A 22,324-nucleotide genomic window follows, 5' to 3' on the forward strand; every position below is an offset into this window, starting at 1 on the left:
TGCAACATGCTGTCTTGCATTATCCTGCTGAAATGTAGGGTTTCACAGGATCGACTAAAGGGTAGAGCCACGGATCGTAACACATCTGAAATCTAACATCAATGCGAAAAAGAGGTGACCGCACGGGTAACCAATGGCACCCCATACCATCACGCCGGGTGATACGCCAGTATGGCGACGACGAATACACCCTTCCAATGTACGTTCACCGCGATGTCGCCAGACACGGATGCGACCATCATAATGCTGTAAATAGAACTTGGATTCATCCAAAAAAATGACGTTTTGCCATTCTTTCACCCAGGTTCGTCGTTGAATACACCATCGGAGGCGCTGCTGTCTGTGATGCAGCGTCAAGGGTAACCACAGCCATGGTCTCCGAGCTGATAGTCCATACTGCTGCGAACGTCGTCGAACTGTTCGTGCAGATGGTTGTTGTCTTGCAAACGTCCCCATCTGTTGACTCAGGGATCGAGACGTGGCTGCACGATCCGTCACAACCATGCGGATAAGATGCCTGTCATCTCGACTGCTAGTGATTCGAGGCCATTGGGATGCAGCACGGTGTTCCGTATACCCTCCTGAACCCACCGATTCCATATTCTGCTAACAGTCATTGGATCTCGACCAACGCGAGCAGCAATGTCGCGATACGATAAACCGCAATCGCAATAGGCTACAACCCGACCTTTATCAAAGTCGGAAACGTGATGGTACGCATTTCTCCTCCTTACACGAGGTATCACAACAACGCTTCACCAGGCAACGCCGATCAACTGCTGTTTGTGTATGAGAAATCGGTTGGAAACTTTCCTCATGTCAGCACGTTGTAGATGTCGCCACCTTCTGTGAATGCTCTTAAAAGCTTATCATTTGCATATGACAACTTCTTCTTCGGTTAAATTTCGCATCTATAGCACGTCATCTTCGTGGTGTAGCAGTTTTAATTGTCAGTAGTGTATTTCACAAAAGAATTCGAATGAAGAACAACTACCAACATGGGTGACTTACAAGAAAATTCTTTCGTTGTAGCGTAGCAGTCAGGTTCCTTTACAGTATGCTCATACAATAGCTGCATACTTAGCAATCATAGACAACGTCGAAAGATCCGTACCAAAAGACTGGAAAGTTAAATAAGTCACACCGATACACAAGAGAAGAAATACGAATAATTCGCTAAATTACAGACTCATATCACTAACGTCGATTTGTTGTAGGATTTTGGAACATACACTGCATGTTATTGTTGTTGTCTTCAGTCCTGAGACTGGTTTGATGGAACTCTCGATGCTACTCTATCCTGTGCAAGCTTCTTCATCTCCCAGTACCTACTGCAACCTACATCCTTCTGAATCTACTTGGTGTATTCATCTCTTGGTCTCCCTCTATGATTTTTACCCTCCACGCTGCCCTCCAATACTAAATTGGTGATCCCTTGATGCCTCAGAATATGTCCTACCAACCGATCCCTTCTTCTCGTCAAGTTGTGCCACAAATCCTCTTCTCCCCAATCCTATTCAATACTTCCTCATTAGTTATGTGATCTACCCATCTAATCTTCAGCATTCTTCTGTAGCACCACATTTCGAAAGCTTATATTCTCTTCTTGTCCAAACTATTTATCGTCCATGTTTCACTTCCATACATGGCTACACTCCATACAATTACTTTCAGAAATGACTTCCTGACACTTAAATCTATACTCGATGTTAACAAACTTCTCTTCTTCAGAAACGCTTTCCTTGCCACTGCCAGTCTAGATTTTATATCCTCTCTACTTCGACCATCATAAGTTATTTTGCTCCCGAAAAAGCAAAACTCCGTTACTACTTTAAGTGTCTCATTTCCTAATCTAATTCCCTCAGCATCACCCGACTTAATTCGACTACATTCCATTATTCTCGTTTTGCTTTTGTTGATGTTCATCTTATATCCTCCTTTCAAGACACTGTCCATTCCGTTCAACTGCTCTTCGAAGTCCTTTGCTGTCTCTGACAGAATTACCATGTCATCGGCGAACCTCAATGTTTTTATTTCTTCTCCATGGATTTTAATACCTACTCCGAAATTTTCTTTTATTTCCTTCACTGCTTGCTCGGTATACAGATTGAATAACATCGGGGAGAGGCTGCAACCCTGTCTTTCTCCCTTCCCAACCACTGCTTCCCTTTCATGTCCCTCGACTTTTATAACTGCCATCTGGTTTCTGTACAAATTGTAAATACCCTTTCGCTCCCTGTATTTTACCCCTGCCACCTTTAGAATTTGAAAGAGAGTATTCCAGTCGACATTGTCAAAAGCTTTCTCTAAGTCTACAAATGCTAGAAACGTAGATTTGGCTTTCCTTAATCTTTCTTCTAAGGTAAGTCGTAAGGTCAGTATTGCCTCACGTGTTCCAGTATTTCTACGGTATCCAAACTAATCTTCCCCGAGGTCGGCTTCTACTATTTTTTCCATTCGTCTGTAAAGAATTCGGGTTAGTATTTTGAATCTGTGGCTTATTAAACTGACTGTTCGGTAATTTTCACATCTGTCAACACCTGCTTTCTTTGGGATTGGAATTATTATATTCTTCTCGAAGTCTGAGGGTATTTCGCCTGTTTCATACATCTTGCTCACCAGATGGTACAGTTTTGTCAGGACTGGCTCTCCTAAGGCCGTCAGTAGTTCCAATGGAATGTTATCTACTCCGGGGGCCTTGTTTCGACTCAGGTCTTTCAGTGCTCTGTCAAACTCTTCATGCAGTATCGTATCTCTCTTTTCATCTTCATCTACATCCTCTTCCATTTCCATAATATTGTCCTCAAGTACATCGCCCTTGTATAGACCCTCTATATACTCCTTCCACCTTTCTTCTTTCCCTTCTTAGCCTGCAACTGGGTTTCCATCTGAGCTCGTGATATTCATACAAGTGGTTCTCTTTTCTCCAAAGATCTCTTTAATTTTCCTGTAGGCAGTATCTATCTTACCCCTAGTGAGATAAGCCTCTACATCCTTATATTTGTCCTCTGGCCATCCCTGCTTAGCCATTTTGCACTTCCTGTCGATCTCATTTTTGAGACGTTTGTATTCCTTTTTTGCCTGCTTCATTTACTGCATTTCTATATTTTCTCCTTTCATCAATTAAATTCAATATTTCTTCTGTTACCCAAAGATTTCTACTAGCCCTCGTCTTTTTACCTACTTGATCCTCTGCTTCCTTCACTATTTCATTCCTCAAAGCTACCCATTCTTCTTCTACTGTATTTCTTTCCCCAATTCCTGTCAATTGTTCCCTTATGCTCTCCCTGAAACTCTGTACAACCTCTGGTTATTTCAGTTTATCCAGGTCCCATCTCCTTAACTTTCCACGTTTTTGTAGTTTCTTCAGTTTTAATCTACAGTTCATAACCTATAGATTGTGGTCAGAGTCCACATCTGCCTCTGGAAATGTCTTACAATTTAAAACCTGGTTCCTAAATCTCTGTCTTACCATTATATAATCTATCTGATATCTTTTAGTATCTCCAGGGTTCTTCCATGTATACAACCTTCTTTCCTGATTCTTAAACCAAGCGTTAGCTAAGATTAAATTGTGCTCTTCGCAAAATTCTGCCAGATGGCTTCCTCTTTCATTTCTAGGCCCCAATCCATATTCACCTACTACGTTTCCTTCTCTCCCTTTTCCTACACTCGATTTCCAGTCACCCATGACTATTAAATTTTCATCTCCCTTCACTATCTGAATAATTTCTTTTATTTGATCATACATTTCTTAAATTTCTTCGTTATCTGCAGAGCTCGTTGGCATATAAACTTGTACTACTGCAGTAGGTGTGGGCTTCGTGTCTATCTTGGCCACAATAATGCGTTCACTATGCTGTTTGTGGTAGCTTACCCGCATTCCTATTTTCCTATTCATTATTAAACCTACTCCTGCATTACCCCTATTTGATTTTGTGTTTATAACGCTGTAGTCGCCTGACCAGAAGTCTTGTTTCTCCTGCCATCGAACTTCACTAATTCCCACTATATCTAACTTTAACCTATCCATTTCCCTTTTTAAATTTTCTAAACTACCTGCCCGATTAAGGGATCTGACATTCCACGCTCCGATCCGTAGAACGCCAGTTTTCTTTCTCCTGATAACGGGATCCTCTTAAGTAGTCCACGCCCGGAGATCCGAATAGGGGACTATTTTACCTCCAGAACATTTTACCCAAGAGGACGCCATCATCATTTCATCATACAGTAAAGCTGCATGCCCTCGGCGTAGTTTCCCCTTGATTTCAGCCGTTCGGAGTACGAGCACAGCAAGGCCGTTTTGGTTATTGTTACAAGGCCAGATCAGTCAGTCATCCAGACTGTTGCCCTTGCAACTACTGAAAAGGTTGCTGCCCCTCTTCAGGAACCACACGTTTGTCTGGCCTCTCAACAGATACCCCTCCGTTGTGGTTGTACCTACGGTACGGCTATCTGTATCGTTGAGGCACGCAAGACTCCCCACCAACGACAAGGTCCATGGTTCATGGGGGGAGGGGGGGGGGCGGGGGGGGGGGGGGAGCGGGTACACTGCATTAGAATAGTATAAATTACTCTGAACAAAACTATTTACTGGCAAAAAGCGAACACGGATTTAGAAAATATGGATATTGTGAACACAGCTAGTTCTTTATTCTCACGAAGTAATGAGTGCTATCGACAGGGGATCTGAAATTATTTCTGTATTTTTAGAATTGTAATAGTTTTGGAGACTGTCTCTCTCTTATGTGGCGTATAGTCGGACTATGTGCTTATGGAGTGTCATCAGAGTTCTGCTACTGGATTCGTGATTTCCTGTCAGAAAGTTTGCGGTTGGTAGCAACTGATAGAAAGTCATCGAGTAAAGCAGAAGTAGTAGCCATTGTTTCCCAAAGAAATGTTATAGACCTTCTGCTGGTCATGATCTATATAAACGATTTAGTAAACAATCGGCCGGAGTTGCCGAGCGGCTCTAGGAGCTACAGTCTGGAACCGCGTGACCTCTACGGTCGCAGGTTCGAATCCTGCCTCGGGCATGGATGTGTACGATGTCCTTAGGTTAAGTAGATCTAAGCTCTAGGGGACTGATTACCGCAGAAGTTACGTCCAATAATGCTCAAAGCCATTTGAACCATTTTTTGAACTTTCTCCTCCAAATACTGAAATAATTTTCTGTTTCCGCGTATACAACAAAAAATGGTCATCATAGTAAAATAAGAGAAATCAGAGTTCGCGCGGAAAGATTAGTGTGTTCGTTTTTTTCCCGAGCGCTCTTCGAGAGTGGAACGGTACAGAAGTAGCTTAAGGGAGTTCGTTGAACCTTCTGCCAGGCACTTAATTGTGAATTGCGGAGTATACGTGTACAAGAAGATGTAGTTCTAGATTTGAGGAATGCTGACACTTCCTGTTAGATAAGAATGGTTTTTCTAATTTTTTACCGGTTTTATTCTGCGATGAAAAAATCTATACACTAATGAGCCAAAACATTATGATAAATCGCTTAATAGAGTGCTTATCCAACTTTGGAATGCCATACAGCAGCGGTTCTGCGTGGTGTAGATTCGACAAGAGCTTGGTAATTTTCTGGAGGTATATGCGTGAGTTCACGATCATTCTTCTCAAATCACTCTATCACGTGTTCGGCCTTGTCGCACGGCAGTTACCCTGCTGTAAGGAGCCACTGCCGTCGTGAAAGACATCAAGCATGAAGGGATGCATGTGGCCCGGAGTAATGTTCATGTAGTCCATATTTGTCAAGGTACCTTCGATTACTACGACATGTGCCATGGAAGGCCACTTGAATCTCTCTTATAAAATAATACTACCCGCAGTGGTCCGAGCCCATTGTCTTCTGTATGGGTCGAGCAGTCGTTTACCTGGACGAGAAAATCGACCTATTGCAACAATAATCCTGGTGTGCCCCGATAGCTGAGTGGTCAGCGTGACGGATTGCCGTCGTACGGTCCCGGTTAAGATTCCCGACTGGGTCGGGGATTTTCTCCGCTCAGGGTCTGGGTGTTGTGTTGTCTTCATCATCATTTCATCCCCATCCGGCGCGCAGGTCGCCCAATGTGGCGTCGAATGTAATAAGACCTGCACCAAGGCGACCGGACCTGCCCCCTAAGGGGCCTCCCGGCCAATGGCGCCAGACGCTCGTTTCCAACAATAATCCTGATTCATCGGACCAGGCGACACATTTCCATTCGTCAAAGGTCCAACCTCGAGCATCTTTTGCCCACTGCAGCCGTAATTGACAATGTAGTTGGGTCAACATGAGAAAGTGTGCGGCCCATCTGCAAATCCTTGAGTTCAATGGGCCATCTGTAGATCGCCATGAGAGAACGTGCTTTGAAAGTTGTGCACGAATTACTTGTGCCTCAATCAGAATCTGAAACAGATTGCCACATATTCTCTTTTATGTAGTGCTCAGGTCTTCGACCTCCATGTTCTGTGCTGAGACATGGACCCCCGTGACACTGTCGCCTATTCGGGCTCTCACCGTCCTTCAGCCACTTCATAGATGCTCACCTCAGTAGCAGGTGAACAGCCGACCAGCTTTATCGTTTCTGAGACGCTCATTCTCAAGACTCAGGCCGAGCCAATCTGCCCTTTGCCGAAGTCGCTTTCGTAGGTGAATTTGCCATTTGTGGGTCGCTAGAATGTCTCTAATCCGCTTACACCACGTCCCCGCAGCTGCTATCCCATCTCACAGTGGGCAGTGGTTATAACCTTCTGTGCGAATACAACAGTCATACTATTTACTGGAAACATATGAACATTTACACAGACCGGCACTCGAACTCTGATTTGCCGCTTGCCGCGAGCAGCCACTTCAACAATTTGTGCTACCTGAGTACGCTTCCAGAGCCGACTCAGATCTGCATATGTCCCAGTGTCTGCATCACATTGTGGTTCCTACGTAGCGACAGACATATGAACATTTCTCGTCGTTAGGTTGTCTTGGGTTTGGGATCCATGTTCTAAGCAACATTACGTCAAAATATACAGACTTGCACTAGTGTATAATGTTTTGGCTCGTTATTTCGTGTGCGTGCGTGCGCGCACTCGTGTGTGTGTGTGTGTGTGTGTGTGTGTGTGTGTGTGTGTGTTTGTGTGTGCGTGTGTGCGTACCTGTGTGTGTGTGCGCGTGCGTTCACGCAACTCCATTTCTTTCTTGTCACCCTCAGAGAAGTAGCTCTCATTGGCTTTAATAATGACACCCTGCCCAAATGAATCCGTGCAAGCATCCAGCACACTGGGGGTGGGATGTAGTACTAACAAGTGAACTCATATAGCCATGTTCTTTGTAAATTTGACTTTCTTTTGTAATTACTGAAATAGCTTTTCAGCACCTGGTACAAGAACTGAAGAGATAGTAGCAGGATATATTCCAGTATTCCTGCTCGCATGCACACGCCAATGCCCTACATAGCGCGACAATTATATATCTGCTGTCGCTTTTGTTTGACATTACCTCTCACCCAATATCACTATGGCAATATTTATTAAATTTATGATGTTTATAAATTCATACTTAGTCTGAATAACATACTGTGTACTTCAGTTCTGATCCTTAATATTATCGAATAAAGATATGAAATTTTGTTGTCCTATACGCACATGATGACTAGTGAAACGAAATCTCAGACACAATATATTTCAGAATCTTCTTGCTATCGTTGAAATTCAGTTCTGTGATGCAAAAACTGTCATATTTTCGCAAAGGTTGTTTTTCTTTATATTGTTGTAAACGTCACAGAATTTTCTGTCTTTGCTATATTTATCCAAATTACCGACAGTATATTTACTGTTTGTTGTTTGCTTCCTGTTCCTGCTTTGGGTAGGTACTTCAATCCCACTCTTCCCAGCATTGTGTCCCTTTTGCCAGATTTTGCACAGTAGCTAGTTACTAAACATACTCGTAAACATTTTACGAGCACATTCCGTCTACTTTCATTTACTTCATTGTCTGTCTTATCGAGTTTTTTCCCCCCTGCTCCAGTCACCCGAGCGGTCTGTTGAAATCTGGCTCATTAATGAATTGCGTTTCTTTTCAGCTGTAGCACTCCAATTATTGTCTAGGAGTTCCCGCAGAAGCTAGCAGTCCAGCCACAGCAGACGAAGGAAGCCAGAGTTCGCTAAAGTGTTGCCCTGACAGCTGCGTGGCCGCTGCCGCCACCCAGAATCTACTTGCGTAATCGCATAGGTGTTGATAAAATGTTTTGATCGTTAATGTTGTTTGCCTAAGCTACCAGCTGTCAGCTCCCTCGTCAAGGCAATGTGCCATGACCCAACCCCAAGCAGTAGTTTTCCAACACCCCTGGAATGTTTCACAGCCTAAAGTCCCTGCAGTCTGAAAGTAGGACAGGGGGAATCCCAGTTGGGGACATCTGGAAGTGGATAGCCAGTTCCAGAACTAGCCTTCAAAGAAAGATTGTAAGGACCAGGGAATGATTACTATATTTATTTTAATTCTGGGACAATAGATCCGAGAGAAAAATATTAAAGTCTACTGTTTGTGTAGGTGTGCATATTTATGTGTACACGGATAAAGTAGATGACACGTTTAAAATGTGTATTGCTTCTTTGCCTTCGTCTGTGAGGTTCATTGGGGTGCCCACGAATTCATTTGCTGCGATCGATTTCCGTGCTTGGCTTGGGAGTAGCAACGCGTACAAGAGGATCGTGACTGCACCTAGTCACGTGAGTAAGTTCGCTCCTGTTACGATCCGAACGAAGGAAAGAAGTTTCGAGTTTTGCGTCCCGTCAACAGCGCGGCCAGTGGAGATGGAGCACAAGCTCGGATAACGAAAGGCTGGGGAAGAAAGTCGGCCGTGCCCTTCTCAAAAGAACCAACACAGAATTTGTTTTGATGACTGGATGAAGACTCGAACCGTCTTCATCGCGCAAGCGTACTAATACCGGCTGCTTTCTCGAGTAATACACAACAATACACAATTTAAATAGGCGTTTTCGCGGAGTATATTTCTCGTGAGATACTATCGCTCTCCTGTCTCACAAAACACTTCTTCTTCTACTTCTTCTCAGCGATCACAGGCCCTGTAGACCACACGCTGCATCAACGATCTACTTCCACCGCCTTTACCTCTCACAGACTCCCTCCACCCTGCGGAAATTCCTGATGCTGCGATGTCCTCCCCATGTCATCTCTCCGCCTTGTACGAGGTCGGCCCAATGGTCTTGCTGCCTGGAAAGTTCCTTCAAATGCTTTCTTGGTGATTCTGTTGTTTCCCATTCTAGCCACATGTCCAGCCCATTGCAGTCTCCTACTTTTCAATTTCTGGATGATAGTGGGTTGCTTCATTAACTGATAAATTTCATTGTTCTTTCGAATTGTCCATACGCTATTCTCCAACACAGATCCCCAGATTCTTCTTATTACTTTTCTTTCGAAAACATTCAGTTTTTCTCTTTCATTCTATTCAAACGTCCATCTTTCTGAACCGTACTGTACTACGGAGTAGATGATACTGTTGTATATCTTCATCTTTGTGGTAATTGATAAAGCTTTACTTTTGAGTGGGTTGCTTAGTGGGTACAGGCATCGTGACCCTGAGGCTATTCTTTGCTTTACATCCATTATTATGATATTTTACTGTTGAAACGTGATCCAAGGTATTTAAACTGAAGAACGTTTCTGAATTTGGAATTTTGGTCAATTTCAAAGTAAGCATTTGGGTTAGTGACTCGTCCTATTTCCATATATTCTGTTTTCTCTTGGTTAATCTTAAGCCTCATTTTGCTGTTACTGTGCCTGAAAGATCTGTACATGTCTTTCAGTTCTTCTTCAGTTTCACTCAGTAACACTATATCAGGAGTTTACTTCGCTGTGTGGGAATCGCAGACCATTGTGTAGATGTACATTACTCTCCTGAACCCCTTTCTCTAATGCAACGGTGAAGAGGACACATGAAAGAGCGTCTCCTTGTCGTAAGATTGTTTTAATTGGAAAGGTGGGGGATATAGATCCTCTTAACTTCACTGCTGCCTGGCAGCCATCCATGCATAATTGTATTATCCTAATTATTTTACTGGGTACACTAAGTTCTCGTAATGTGTTGTAGAGGCTACTTCTGTAGATGCTGTCATAGGCCAGCTGGGAGTCAATGAAGAGATGTTCTTGTTAAATTCTCAGTATTTATCGATGATCTGTCGTATAGGAAACAAATTATCAGTTGTGGAATGATTTGTTCCAAATTTAGCCTGGTAATCTTGAAAATGTTTTCTGCGTAAGGTTTAAGCTTTTCCAGAATGATCATTGACAGAATTTTGAATGTTGTGTTCAGCAAACTGATTCCTCTGTAATTACCACATTCCATTCTGTTTCCTTTCTTGTGTATGGGACAAATTTTTGCAGTTTTCCAATCTTCAGGCAGTGTTTCAATTTTCCATGTCATTGTGATTAGATTATAAATTTCTTTGTGCAGTTTGCTTCCTCCCGCTTTTATCATCCCTGCTAATATCTGGTCCTCGCTTGCTGCCTCGTTGTTTTTCACCTTTTGAATGGTGTGGATCACTTCCTGTTCTGTGATTCTACATTCTTCATTATTAATGCTGTCACTCTCAGACATTGTGTAATTGAGTGCATTTTAACATTTCTGAGAAATACTCTTTCCGTCTTTCTAGGTTACCTTCCAGCTGTGTTAGCGTATTTTGATTTTTATCTTTTATGAATAGGTTTTCGCTTTGATAACCTCTCCTACTTTTCTTTGTATACTGAAACAACTACTTTGAGTTTCCATTCCAGCTTTCCACTTCTATAGATTCTAGGACTCCAGTCAGATATTTCCTTTTCTCTGTTCGTAGAACTGTTGCTGTTTCTCTTCTAACCACCTTGAAGGTCTCTCTCCTGTTCTCGCTCTCTTTATTATGCAGCCACAGCATCCTGGCTTTTTCCTCTTTTCCACTGCTCCATGACACTTTTCGTTGAACCATTTCTTAGTCTTCGTTTTCTTTTTTCTGTCCAGTGTTTTTTCTGCTGTATCTGTTGCTACAGTCTTGATTCTTTCCGGAGCTTTCTCGACACTATTTACCTCCTCAGCTTCTTGCAATGCTGTAAATCGGTTATTTATTTCAATCGCATAGGTTTCTTTAAGAGACAGTTCGTTCAGCCGTTTGATGTCTAAATTACGTGTTGGTGTGGCTTTTGGTTGTTGACGCCAAATCATCTTGATTTTCATCTTTCCTACCACTAGGAAATGATCTGAAACGATTTCAGCTCCTCTGTACATTCTGACATCTCTTATAAATGAAGTGCAACGTTGATTTGTCATAACATAGTCAATATGATTTTTGCCGTCTGGAGAGCACCGTGTACCTTTGTGTATTACTTTGTGAGGGAACATCGTCGAGCAAATTCTCATATTCTTTGACAGTGGTCAAGTGATTGTTATGTTTTCCTATTGTAGGGTTGAACATATCCTCTTTACCTATTTTTCCATTAAAGTCCTCAAGGATAATTCGCATATTACGATATAGCGTTCATAAATGTCCATGCACTGACTGAAGATTCAACTGAGAATGAGAAAGATGAGTACTCTGAAGAATTAGAGACAGTGGTCGAAAGCATTCCAACAAAACACTATTTTCAGCATTGTAATGCAATCTGTGCATTCTCTTCATTTTCCCGGGATGTAGCTCAATTCAGCCAATGCAGCCAGGTAAGTTTTAGATGGGCGCAGCTAATATGATGTCTCTCCTGATGCTTCTGGTGTGGATCTGTCACCAATTCCTCTTCTCACAAGCGTTGTTTTTCCTGATGTATCTTACGAGCCTAGCATTGGCCAAGGCTTACCTCGTTACAAGCTTTCTTTTTACCTATTACCAGTCTCCTGAACTCGGTTTCTTGACAATATTGTGATGATGCTAATTATCTGACATCGCAAAAGGAGCTACTCGCCTCTGGTTTTGTCCCATGAACATTATTTTACTTGCAAAAAGTCAAATGCATTTTCTTCCGTTCTTCATGTGTTTCTGAACAGTTTTTTTTTCAGAAACATCTTTTTTTGTCGTTCATTGTGTCACATATTTTACTCAAGTGCTTAAGTTTCTAAAGTTCATAATGATGAAGATGTTGAGGTACTTACGAACTAGTAATGGGCGTACGATCCCCTATGGCTGACTATTGACGCAACTTGAGATTTGTATTTAGAGGCGCTCTAGCAAGGGTTAGTTCAATAAGTCCAGGATAGCAAAGGGAGATGGTAAATACACATATCAAAACAAGTTTAGCATTACCCCAGTTCCCAGAACTCCCGAAGACAGACGTTGACTGTGGATATTGTATCACAACACAGTCCCTTCGACCGTCCAGAAATGTCACTAAACCAGCCCAAAGATGTAAACAACCACGGATGACCAGCGCCTATTAGGCAGAGGGGGTCCGACAGCCGATCATTTCAAGTCATTCCACCGTAAAGGAGGTATACGGCTCGTGTTGTCTCTAGTTCAACCAGGCCTAGGTGTTATACCATGGTTCAACCACGTCCGCATTGTTACTTTGTGCCAGGAAGGGCTCTCAACAAGGGAAGTGACCAGTCGTCTCGGCGGGAACCAAAGCGATGTTGTTCGGACATGGAAAAGATACAGAGAGACAGGAACTGTCGATGACATGCATCGCTCAGGCCGCCCAAGGGCTGCTACTGCAGTGGATGACCGCTACCTAGGGATTATGGCTCGGAGGACCCCTGATAGCAAAGCCACCATGTTGAATAATGCTTTTCGTGTAGCCACATAACTTCATTTCACGACTCAAACAGGGCGCAGTAGGCTGCATGACGCCCAACTACATTACCGATGTCCATGGTGAGGTCCATCTTTGCAACCACGACACCATGCAGCCGGGTACATATGAGCCCGACAACATGTCAAATGGACCGCTCAGGATTGGCATCACGTTCTCCTCACCGATGAGTGTCGCATATGCCTTTAACCAGACAATCGTCGAAGACACATTGTCCAGCGAGTGCAGCAAGGTGGAGGTTCCCTGCTATTTTGGGGTGGCATTATGTGGGGTCGACGTAAGCCGCTGGTGGTCGTGGAAGGGGCTGTAACGGCTGAACGATACGTGAATGCCATCCTCCGACGGATAGTGCAACCATATCAGCAGCATATTGGCGAGGCATTCGTCCTCATGGACGACAATTCGCGCTCCCATCGTGCAAATCTTGTGAATTACGTCCTTCAGGTTAACGACATCCCTCAACTAGAGTGGCCAACATGTTCTCCAGACACGAACCCTATCGAACATGCCTGGGATAGATTGAAAATGCCTGTTGGTGGATGACGTGACCTACCCACCACTCTGAGGGATCTACGCTGCATCGCCGTTCAGGAGTGGGACAGTCTGGACCAACAGTGCCTTGATGAACTTGTGGACCGACGAATACAGGCATGTATCAACACAAGAGGACGTGCTACTGGGTATTAGAGGTACCGGTGTGTACAGCAATCTGGACCACCACCTCTGAAGGTCTCGCTGTATGGTGGTACAACATGCAATGTGAGGTTTTCATGAGCAATAAAAAGGGCGGAAATGATGTTTTTGTTGATCCCTATTCCAAATTTCTGTACAGGTTCCGGAACTCTCGGAACAGAGGTGATACAAAACCTTTTTTATGTGTGTGTCTCAGGTGTTTTCAGATATACGGCTTGGTTAGTATAGTAAAGAATGAAGGTTGCATGGTCTCCGTGGTGACAGTATTTGTTATGAGTCAGTTACTGCAAGTGCAAAGAGCAGCTGGAAGTTACTATTAATTTCTAATATCAAGCTCGAGGCATATATGGTTTCCATATAAACAGGAAATAGGTTATCGAATGAGCCACAGATATGATTAAGGTCACTTAATTCGTGATATGTGCAAAAATCTACCATAATTTTAATCTTTCTATCATTCCCTCCAGACCATATATTTATTTTTCAATTCCTTTCTGCACTATCTAATAACAGTTTCCAATCATCGTATCTCTTCATGTACTGAATAGCTTCTTTTATCACTTTGCATATACTCTTTTTCATTCACTTTCACATCTGTGGCTCTCGTTGTCATGTATGGTTTTAGTACTGTGCAGCGTCGTTGTTTGGGTCTTGGCTATGATAATCAGCAGCTATGCTGTTCACAGCAGTTCTCCGCATTTCTGCTTTCTTGTTCATAATTGGGACCGCTCCAGCACTATTCTGCACTGACGGAAAAAAGTCTCAGCACCAAGAAGGAGTTGTGCAACATAAACGAAAGTTGACAGGCGTTGTCCTGTGGCTGCAAGATGACGTCTGTTCAAATTTCGCGCCAGCCGCATAACAGTGGCACTAGCATAGCCGCTCTGAGAATGCAAATCGAGTTTGCTTCAAATACACACTGTGAAAGTCGTGAGAAATAGTTACGTTTGAGATCGGATGTGGTGAGTTGATACTAGTCTTGTTGCCTTTAAGGCGACAAAGACGCCATTACAAGAAAGAGTGTAGCCTCTCTACATTATTGTGGCAGCGGTGATCACGAAAATGTTCAATCGCTATGAGACCAGGCTACGGACGGGCACGTGACATTGTCTAGAGGGAAGATTGTCGACTTCGGAGTGTGGCACTGGCGCATCGTACTCCATTTGCAGTAGAAATTTGGGCTGCAGTTGGTACCACAGGGACACAACGAACTCCAAGCCCGATTCCTTGTAGCGTGCAATCCATTGTCCCGAAACCATCTCCGTTTGCGGCTTCAGTATGTCAAGCCAGAGCTCATTGGAGGACAGGTTGGAGGTCTGTTGTATTTTCAAGTGAAAGTTGGTTTTGCCTCGGTGCCAGTGATGGCCGTGTGTTGGTTAGAAGAAGGCCAGTTGATGGCCTTCAGCCAAACTGTCCGTGTGCTGGACTCACTGGACCTACACCTGGAGTAATGGTTTGAGGTGCTCTTCGTATGATAGCAGGAGCAGTTTCCTTGTTACACCACCCATGCTGACTGTAAATTTGTAGTCTAATGATTCGACCTGCTGTGCTGACATTCACGAATCGCATTTCAAGGGGATATTTTCCAACAGGCTAACGCTGTCCCATATACCGTTCTTGTAACTCAATATGCTTTGCAGAGTGTCGACATGTTGTCTTGGCCTAGCATTAACTGTCCCTGTATTCACCGACAGGTGCAACAGGCGTGGAACTGACATACGGCACCTGAACAACAGAGTACATGTACATTTGCTTGCTTACATTCAACATTATTAATGCGCCAATATTTTACATTTGGAATGACTTATCTCACGTCTACATTAACCTAATCTTGCAATGTTAACCACTTAACTATGTTACATAGAAAAATGTATTCCAGAAATTTCATTACTATACATTAATTATTTCTTGGTATTGTTATCTTTTCTCAGTCGGTGCATTTGAAGTTACGTTGATAATACTGCACTCACATTACCAGAAGTCCTATTCTTCCTGTCAGCGCAGTATACATTTTTCTTCTTTTGCTTGTTCTTCTCCGTTTCGCTAAGGAATTGTCATTGTTACATCAGTTTAGACAATATAAGTGGTATTTTGTGACCTAAATTCTTCCTTACCCAGCCACGACCTCCGGGAAACCCCTGTATACCTCATCTGCCTGCATCTAGTGTAGATCTCAATTTCGGATTTCGTCAGATCGCTACTATTTTTTGTTGCTTTACATGTCCATTTTTAAACGAAACGTTGATTTGAAAGTATCTAAATTGCGACTTAGGTGGATGCGGAAAACTGTGTGGAAGCGAAATCTAACAGAAGACGATCTGTTTGACAGACTGGACAGGGATGCCACGGATAAACTGGGAGACAGGTTGCAAAAGTAAGTTCCTCTTTACATGTTGCTATATACTCAGCTGTGGGTCTCATACGTTTGACGATTCTTCATGCTGGTAACCACAGAACTCTTTCTTTACTTATGTGAATACTCTTGGTTTCAGATCATGGGATGAGGAACTTATTCGTGCAAAGGAAAAGGGTACCAAGCCTAGTTTAGCGAGAGCAATATTTCGAACTTTCTGGTTGCGGTATTTCATCTACGGTGTATGTGAGCTGTTTGACCTTCTAATCCTCAGGTAAGATAACTAAGTGTTTGGACCAAAAAATTCATTTTAAATAACATGTATGTTTCTAGCTAGTGACAAAGAATTTCCTAAGACACATATTACTACTGCTGTTTCGTGTACATGAATGTGCTATTTCATTATTTGTAATTATAATGGTAACACACTTCGGTTAGTAATAAAACATTCACAGGTCTCAAGATTTAATGGTCAACATAGTTAAAAAGAATAATTTTTAATAGAGGAAAACTCATGTGTCTTAATAGCGTAAAGTTTGTTGGGAACTGCTAACTAAATGGTTATGCTTCTAATCGTCCGAAGCCGACGCTCGAATACAGGCATGCGTATTCAAATACAGAGATATGTACAAAGGCAGAATACAGCGCTGCCGTCGGCAACGCCTATATAAGTCAACAATTGTCTGGCGCAGTTGTTAGGTTTCTTACTGCTGCTACAACGGCAGGTTATCAAGATTTAAGTGAGTTTAAACGTGGTGTTATAGTCGGCGCACGAGCGATGGGCACATCATTTACGAGACAGCGATGAAATGGGATTTTCCTGTACGACCATTTCACGAATGTACCGTGAATATCAGGAATCCGGTAAAACATCAAATCTCCGACATTGCTGTGGCCGCAAAAAGATCCTGTAAGAAGGGGACCAACGACGACTGAAGAGAATCGTTCAGCGTAACAGAAGCGCAAACCTTCCGCAAATTGCTGCAGATTTCAATGCTGGGCCATCAATAACTGTCAGCGTGTGAACCATTCAACGAAACATCATCGATATTGGCTTTCGGAGTCTAAGGTCCAGTCGTGTACCCTTGATGGCTGCAGGACACAAAACTTTACGCCTCGCCTGGGCCCGTCAACACCAACAGTGGACTGTTAATGACTGGAAACATGTTGCATGGTCGGACGAGTCTTGTTTCAAAATGTATAGAGTGTATGGACGTGTATGGATATGGAAACACCTTATGAATCCATGGACACTGCATGTCACAAGGGGACTGTTCAATCTGGTGAAGGCTCTGTAATAGTGTGGGGCGTATGCAGTTGGAGTGATATGATACGTCTAGATATGATCCTGATAAATGACACTTACTTAGGCATCCTATCTGGTCATCTGCGTCCATTCACGTCAATTGTGCATCCGACGGACTTGGGCAATGACAGCAGGACAATACGACACCCCACACGTTCCAAATTGCCAAAGAGTGGCCCCAGGAACATTCTTCTGAGTTTAAACACTTTCGCTGACTACCACAATCACTATACATGAACATTATTAAGCATATCTGGGATGTTGTTCAGAAGAGATCTCCACCCCCTCGTATTACGGTTTTATGAACACCCCTTCAGGATTCATGGTATCAGTAACCTCCAACACTACTTTATACATTAGTCGAGTCCACGCCATGTCGTGTTGCGGCGTTTCTGCGTCCTCGTCGGTGCCCTGTATGATATTACGCAGATGTGTTAGTTTCTTTTGCTCTGCAGTGTACATTCTAAAGTGGAAATTAAAGAATTTTAATGTAACAATGCTGATGAAAAAGTGCCTGGAAGTCTGAAGAGCAAAACAAATCTCGTACAGACGCATTATAATTATTTGTATGTGTGAAATATCTTGATGTAAATAAAATCACGCATTGTTAATATGATATAAGACACATTTTAGAGAAATAAACGTGTTAAATAATATTTATAGATACAGCTGCAGAAAGCAAGGGCACCCTGTGGAAAATGGATGATTTCTATATTGGCACCCTATGGAAAATGAATGATTTCTATATTTGTCAAGGATTATGGCCATGAACACATGCGTATTAAGTATTGAATCTTAGTGGACGAGGTGCCACACTAGAGGTTTCATGTCAAGTTGAACAGGATACGACACACAAACAGTATTCGAATAACATGGACAAAAACCAAAATAGAATACCTTTTACCATCAGCCAGGAAATAAGTGACCTTTGATTTGTGGGGAAACTTCGAAGAATACGTGAACGATGAGGAAGCGACGACTTGAAGACATGAAGCATAACGTAACATGGCGTGGCCTGAGATTAGATACGATGAAATTTGGCAAGCAGTGTTGATTGTCCACAACCTAATACTTTGCAGCATTCATTACTGCTCATGAACACTCTCTTGAGTTTTTCATACAAGGGAAGCATTTGATGTTTGTAAGATGTTTGTCTGAAGCGCTTTATGGAAATCACGGGGAAACTCGAGACGAATGGTTTGATATATCACACTTGTGGTCCATCAGGTCAGAAAACTGCGAGAAATTGGAATACGAACACCACCTAAGATACAGCACATCCGAGGTGAGGGTGGGGTGCGCCGGTCGGGATGGCCGAGGGGCTCTAGGCGCTACAGTCTGGAAGCGCGCGAGCGCTACGGTCGCAGGTTCGATTCTTGCCTCGGGCATGGATGTGTGTGATGTCCTTAGGTTAGTTAGGTTTACGTAGTTCTAAGTTCTAGGTGACTGATGACCTCAGAAGTTAAGTCCCATAGTGTCAGCCGGCCGGGGTGGCCGTGCGGTTCTAGGCGCTACAGTCTGGAACCGCGTGACCGCTACGGTCGCAGGTTCGATTCCTGCCTCTGGCATGGATGTGTGTGATGTCCTTAGGTTAGTTAAGTTTAAGTAGTTCAAGTTCTAGGGGCTGATGACCTTAGAAGTTAAGTTCCATAGTGCTCAGAGGCATTTGAACCATTTTTGAACCCATAGTGCTCAGAGCCATTTGAACCTTTTTTTTAGTGTGAGGTGCATTTGAACGGCACTTTTAAACGTTTTTCTTGAATAACGTGAAAACCGTAGCCTCTAGCAAATAATTATCCCCATATGGAACAGGGTACTACATTAGTGGTGCGCGGGAAGTTAATGACTGCTGTGCGAAAAAAAACAAGGAGTTTTCCGAATTTTTTTATAATATATTGTGATTTACTTGTTAGTTATGAATTAAAATTGACTTACTCGCTGAGTAAAGATTTTTTTTCTTATTTTTCAAAATTTTATTAGTTTCATGAACCTAATAAACAAACAATGGAGAAACCTGAACAATTTGTGCCGAACTACGAGTCAAACATAGGCCTCTTGCATACTAGGCATCCGGAAACAGTGGTTATCCCAATTCCAAGGACTATCCTAGCACGTTTCCCACCATACCCAAATTCTCAACTTATCCACGCAGTAGCGACGTAGCGCCCCTCGCCCGTTCTCCTCATTACTCGCGGCATTTCTCCGACTCCCGTAAGAGTTCCAGCCTGGTGTGCTTGTGCACCGAATGGATCACTGGGCATCCTCGCCTTAATTGTATATGTGGTGTTTTTGTTTTGTTTCAGAAATGTCCGAAAGAACACACATCACGTGTACAGGGTGGTCCATTGATAGTGGACGGGCCAAATATATCAAGAAATATGCATCAAACGAAAAAACTACAAAGAACGAAACTCGTCTAGCTTGAAGGGGGAAACCAGATGGCGCTATGGTTGGCCCGCTATATGGCGCTGCCATAGGTCAAACGGATATCAACTGCGATTTTTTAAAATAGAAACCCCCATTTTTATTACATATTCGTGTAGTACGAAGAGAAATATGAATGTTTTAGTTGGACCACTTTTTTCACTGTGTGATTGATGGCGCTGTAATAGTCAAAAACGTATAAGTACGTGGTATCACGTAACATTCCGCCAGTTTTTGCTTCGTGATACATTGCCCGTGTTAAAATGGACCGTTTAACAATTACGGAAAAGGTCGAAATCGTGTTGGTGTATGGCTGTTGTGATCAAAATGCCCAACGAGCGTGTACTATGTATGCTGCTCGGTATCCTGGACATCATCCAAGTGTCCGGACCATTCGGCGGTTAGTTACGTTATTTAAGGAAACAGGAAGTGTTCAGCCACATGTGAATCGTCAACCACGACCTGTAACAAGTGATGACGCCCAAGTAGGTGTTTTAGCTGCTGTCGCGGCTAATCTGCCCATCAGTAGCAGACAAATTACGCGAGAATCGGGAATCTCAAAAACGTCGGTGTTCAGAATGCTACATTAACATCGATTGCACCCGTACCATACTTCTATGCACCCGGAATTGCATGCCGACATCTTTTAACGTCGTGTACAGTTCTGCACTGGGACAAGAGAAATTACGGGACGATGACTGATTTTTTAGCGACGAAGCGTCATTCATCAACAGCGGTAACGTAAACCGGCATAATATGTACTACTGGGCAGCGGAAAATCCATGATGGCTGCGTCAAGAGGAACATCAGCGATCTTGGCGGGTTAATGCACGGTGCGGCATTAAGGGAGGAAGGATTATTGGCCCCCATTTTATCGATGGCAATCTAAATGGTGCAATGTGTGCTGATTTCCTACGTAATGTTCTGCCGCTTTTACTACAAGATGTTTCACTGCATGACAGAATGGCGATGTACTTCCAACATGATGGATGTCCGGCACATAGCTCGCGTGCGGTTGAAGTGGTATGGAATAGCATATTTCATAACAGGTGGATTGGTCGTCGAAGCACCATACCACGGCCCGCACGTTCTCCGGATCTGACGTCCCCGGATTTCTTTCTGTGGGGAAGATTGAAGGATATTGGCTATCGTGATCCACCGACAACTCCTGACAACATGTGTCAGCACATTGTCAATGTGTGGACGAACATTACGGAAGGTGAATTACTATCTATTGAGAGGAATGTCGTTACACGTACTGCCAAATGCATTGAGGTTGACGGACATCATTTTGAGCATTTATTGCATTAATGTGGTATTTACAGGTAATCACGCTGTAACAGCATGCATTCTCAGAAATGATAAGTTCACAAAGGTACATGTATCACATTGCAACAGCCGAAATAAAATGTTCAAACGTACCTACGTTCTGTATTTTAATTTAAAAAACCGACTGTTCGTCTAAAATTGTCAGCCATATATTTGTGACTATTACAGCGTCATCTATCACAAAGTGAAAAAAGTGGTCCAACTAAAACATTCATATTTCTTTACGTACTACACAAATATGTCATAAAAATAGGGGTTCCTAGTTAAAAAACGCAATTGTTATCAGTTTGACCTATGGTAGCCATATATTTGTGACTATTACAGCGTCATCTATCACGAAGTGAAAAAAGTGGTCCAACTAAAACATTCATATTTCTTTACGTACTACACGAATATGTCATAAAAATAGGGGTTCCTAGTTAAAAAACGCAATAGTTATCAGTTTGACCTATGGTAGCGCCATCTAGCGGGCCAACCATAGCGCCATCTGGTTTCCCCCTTCAAGCTGGACGAGTTTCGTTCTCTGTAGTTTTTTCGTTTGCGCTTATATCGTGAGATATTTGGCCCGGTCACGATCAATGGACCACCCACTACATTGAATAAGCGGTCTCCTTCCTTTGAGGAACGCTCAGCATACATGTAGGAAGAGGAACCGACATCGCTGACCAGAGGCCGCAAACACACGGAAAGCGAGGGGAAGGAACAAAACCAAACCGGTACATAAATACGTAAAAGCGCTGGAAGATAGGAAATACTCTGTACAAACCAATATCCGGGGTAGTTGGCCTTAACTGTGTTACATTTAACAAAAATATACGAAATACTATTATAAAGTCATCGTATAACATATATTATATGCTACAGTGTAAAATAGTACACATCATTTGTCCAAAGAGGTAAAAAATGAAGGGCCAACGAAACGCAAAAATTCAGAGATAAAGGCTCTGCCTCCTTAAAATATCAGATAGCATTTGTTATCTAAAAAATGCAATAACTTCAGAAATTTTGGTATTGCTAAAACTACGGAGAAGAATTTAAATGAACACACGATAACAGGTCTGCATCACAGTAACATGCCTAATGTTAAACCGCTGTAGGAGATTAGAACGATACCACCAGGAAAGGCAGAGGAAACGCATAACATGATTTATATGTCTCTGCCTCCCCCCCTTTTCACTCGTTTGTGTATTGTGCTATCAATCAGAAGTTGCCAAAAAGGATTGAAGACGTAATTGTATTTGCCAACTAAGGGCCTCTACGATAGGTGTGCGCATTTCTGTGATACTCTGTTGGAGCAAGAAATCATCATCCACCTACAATTTGCACCTCACTATTTTATTTATTTAATATGATGTTAAAAATTAGTCATAATAATCTTGAACATCTTTCGTAGAGGTTTCACTGTTACAACATTCCTATCAGGTGTAGAAGTATGAAATCGGAATTTGGTTGATAT

At 42.8% G+C, this 22,324-nt stretch overlaps 1 protein-coding gene across 1 annotated transcript in view; it reads left to right on the forward strand.

Annotated features, from left to right (window-relative positions):
* The window catches only part of LOC126334844 (ATP-binding cassette sub-family C member 4-like), a 170,103-nt gene that overhangs the window by 14,616 nt on the left and 133,163 nt on the right, over positions 1-22,324 (forward strand). Inside the window, exons 2-3 of the mRNA XM_049997511.1 lie at positions 15,729-15,830; positions 15,949-16,083. Coding sequence (XP_049853468.1) covers positions 15,729-15,830; positions 15,949-16,083 — 237 coding nt within the window. The remainder of the gene's footprint in view (positions 1-15,728; positions 15,831-15,948; positions 16,084-22,324) is intronic.

This window comes from Schistocerca gregaria, chromosome 2, assembly GCF_023897955.1.
Source record: "Schistocerca gregaria isolate iqSchGreg1 chromosome 2, iqSchGreg1.2, whole genome shotgun sequence".
NCBI lineage: Eukaryota > Metazoa > Arthropoda > Insecta > Orthoptera > Acrididae > Schistocerca > Schistocerca gregaria.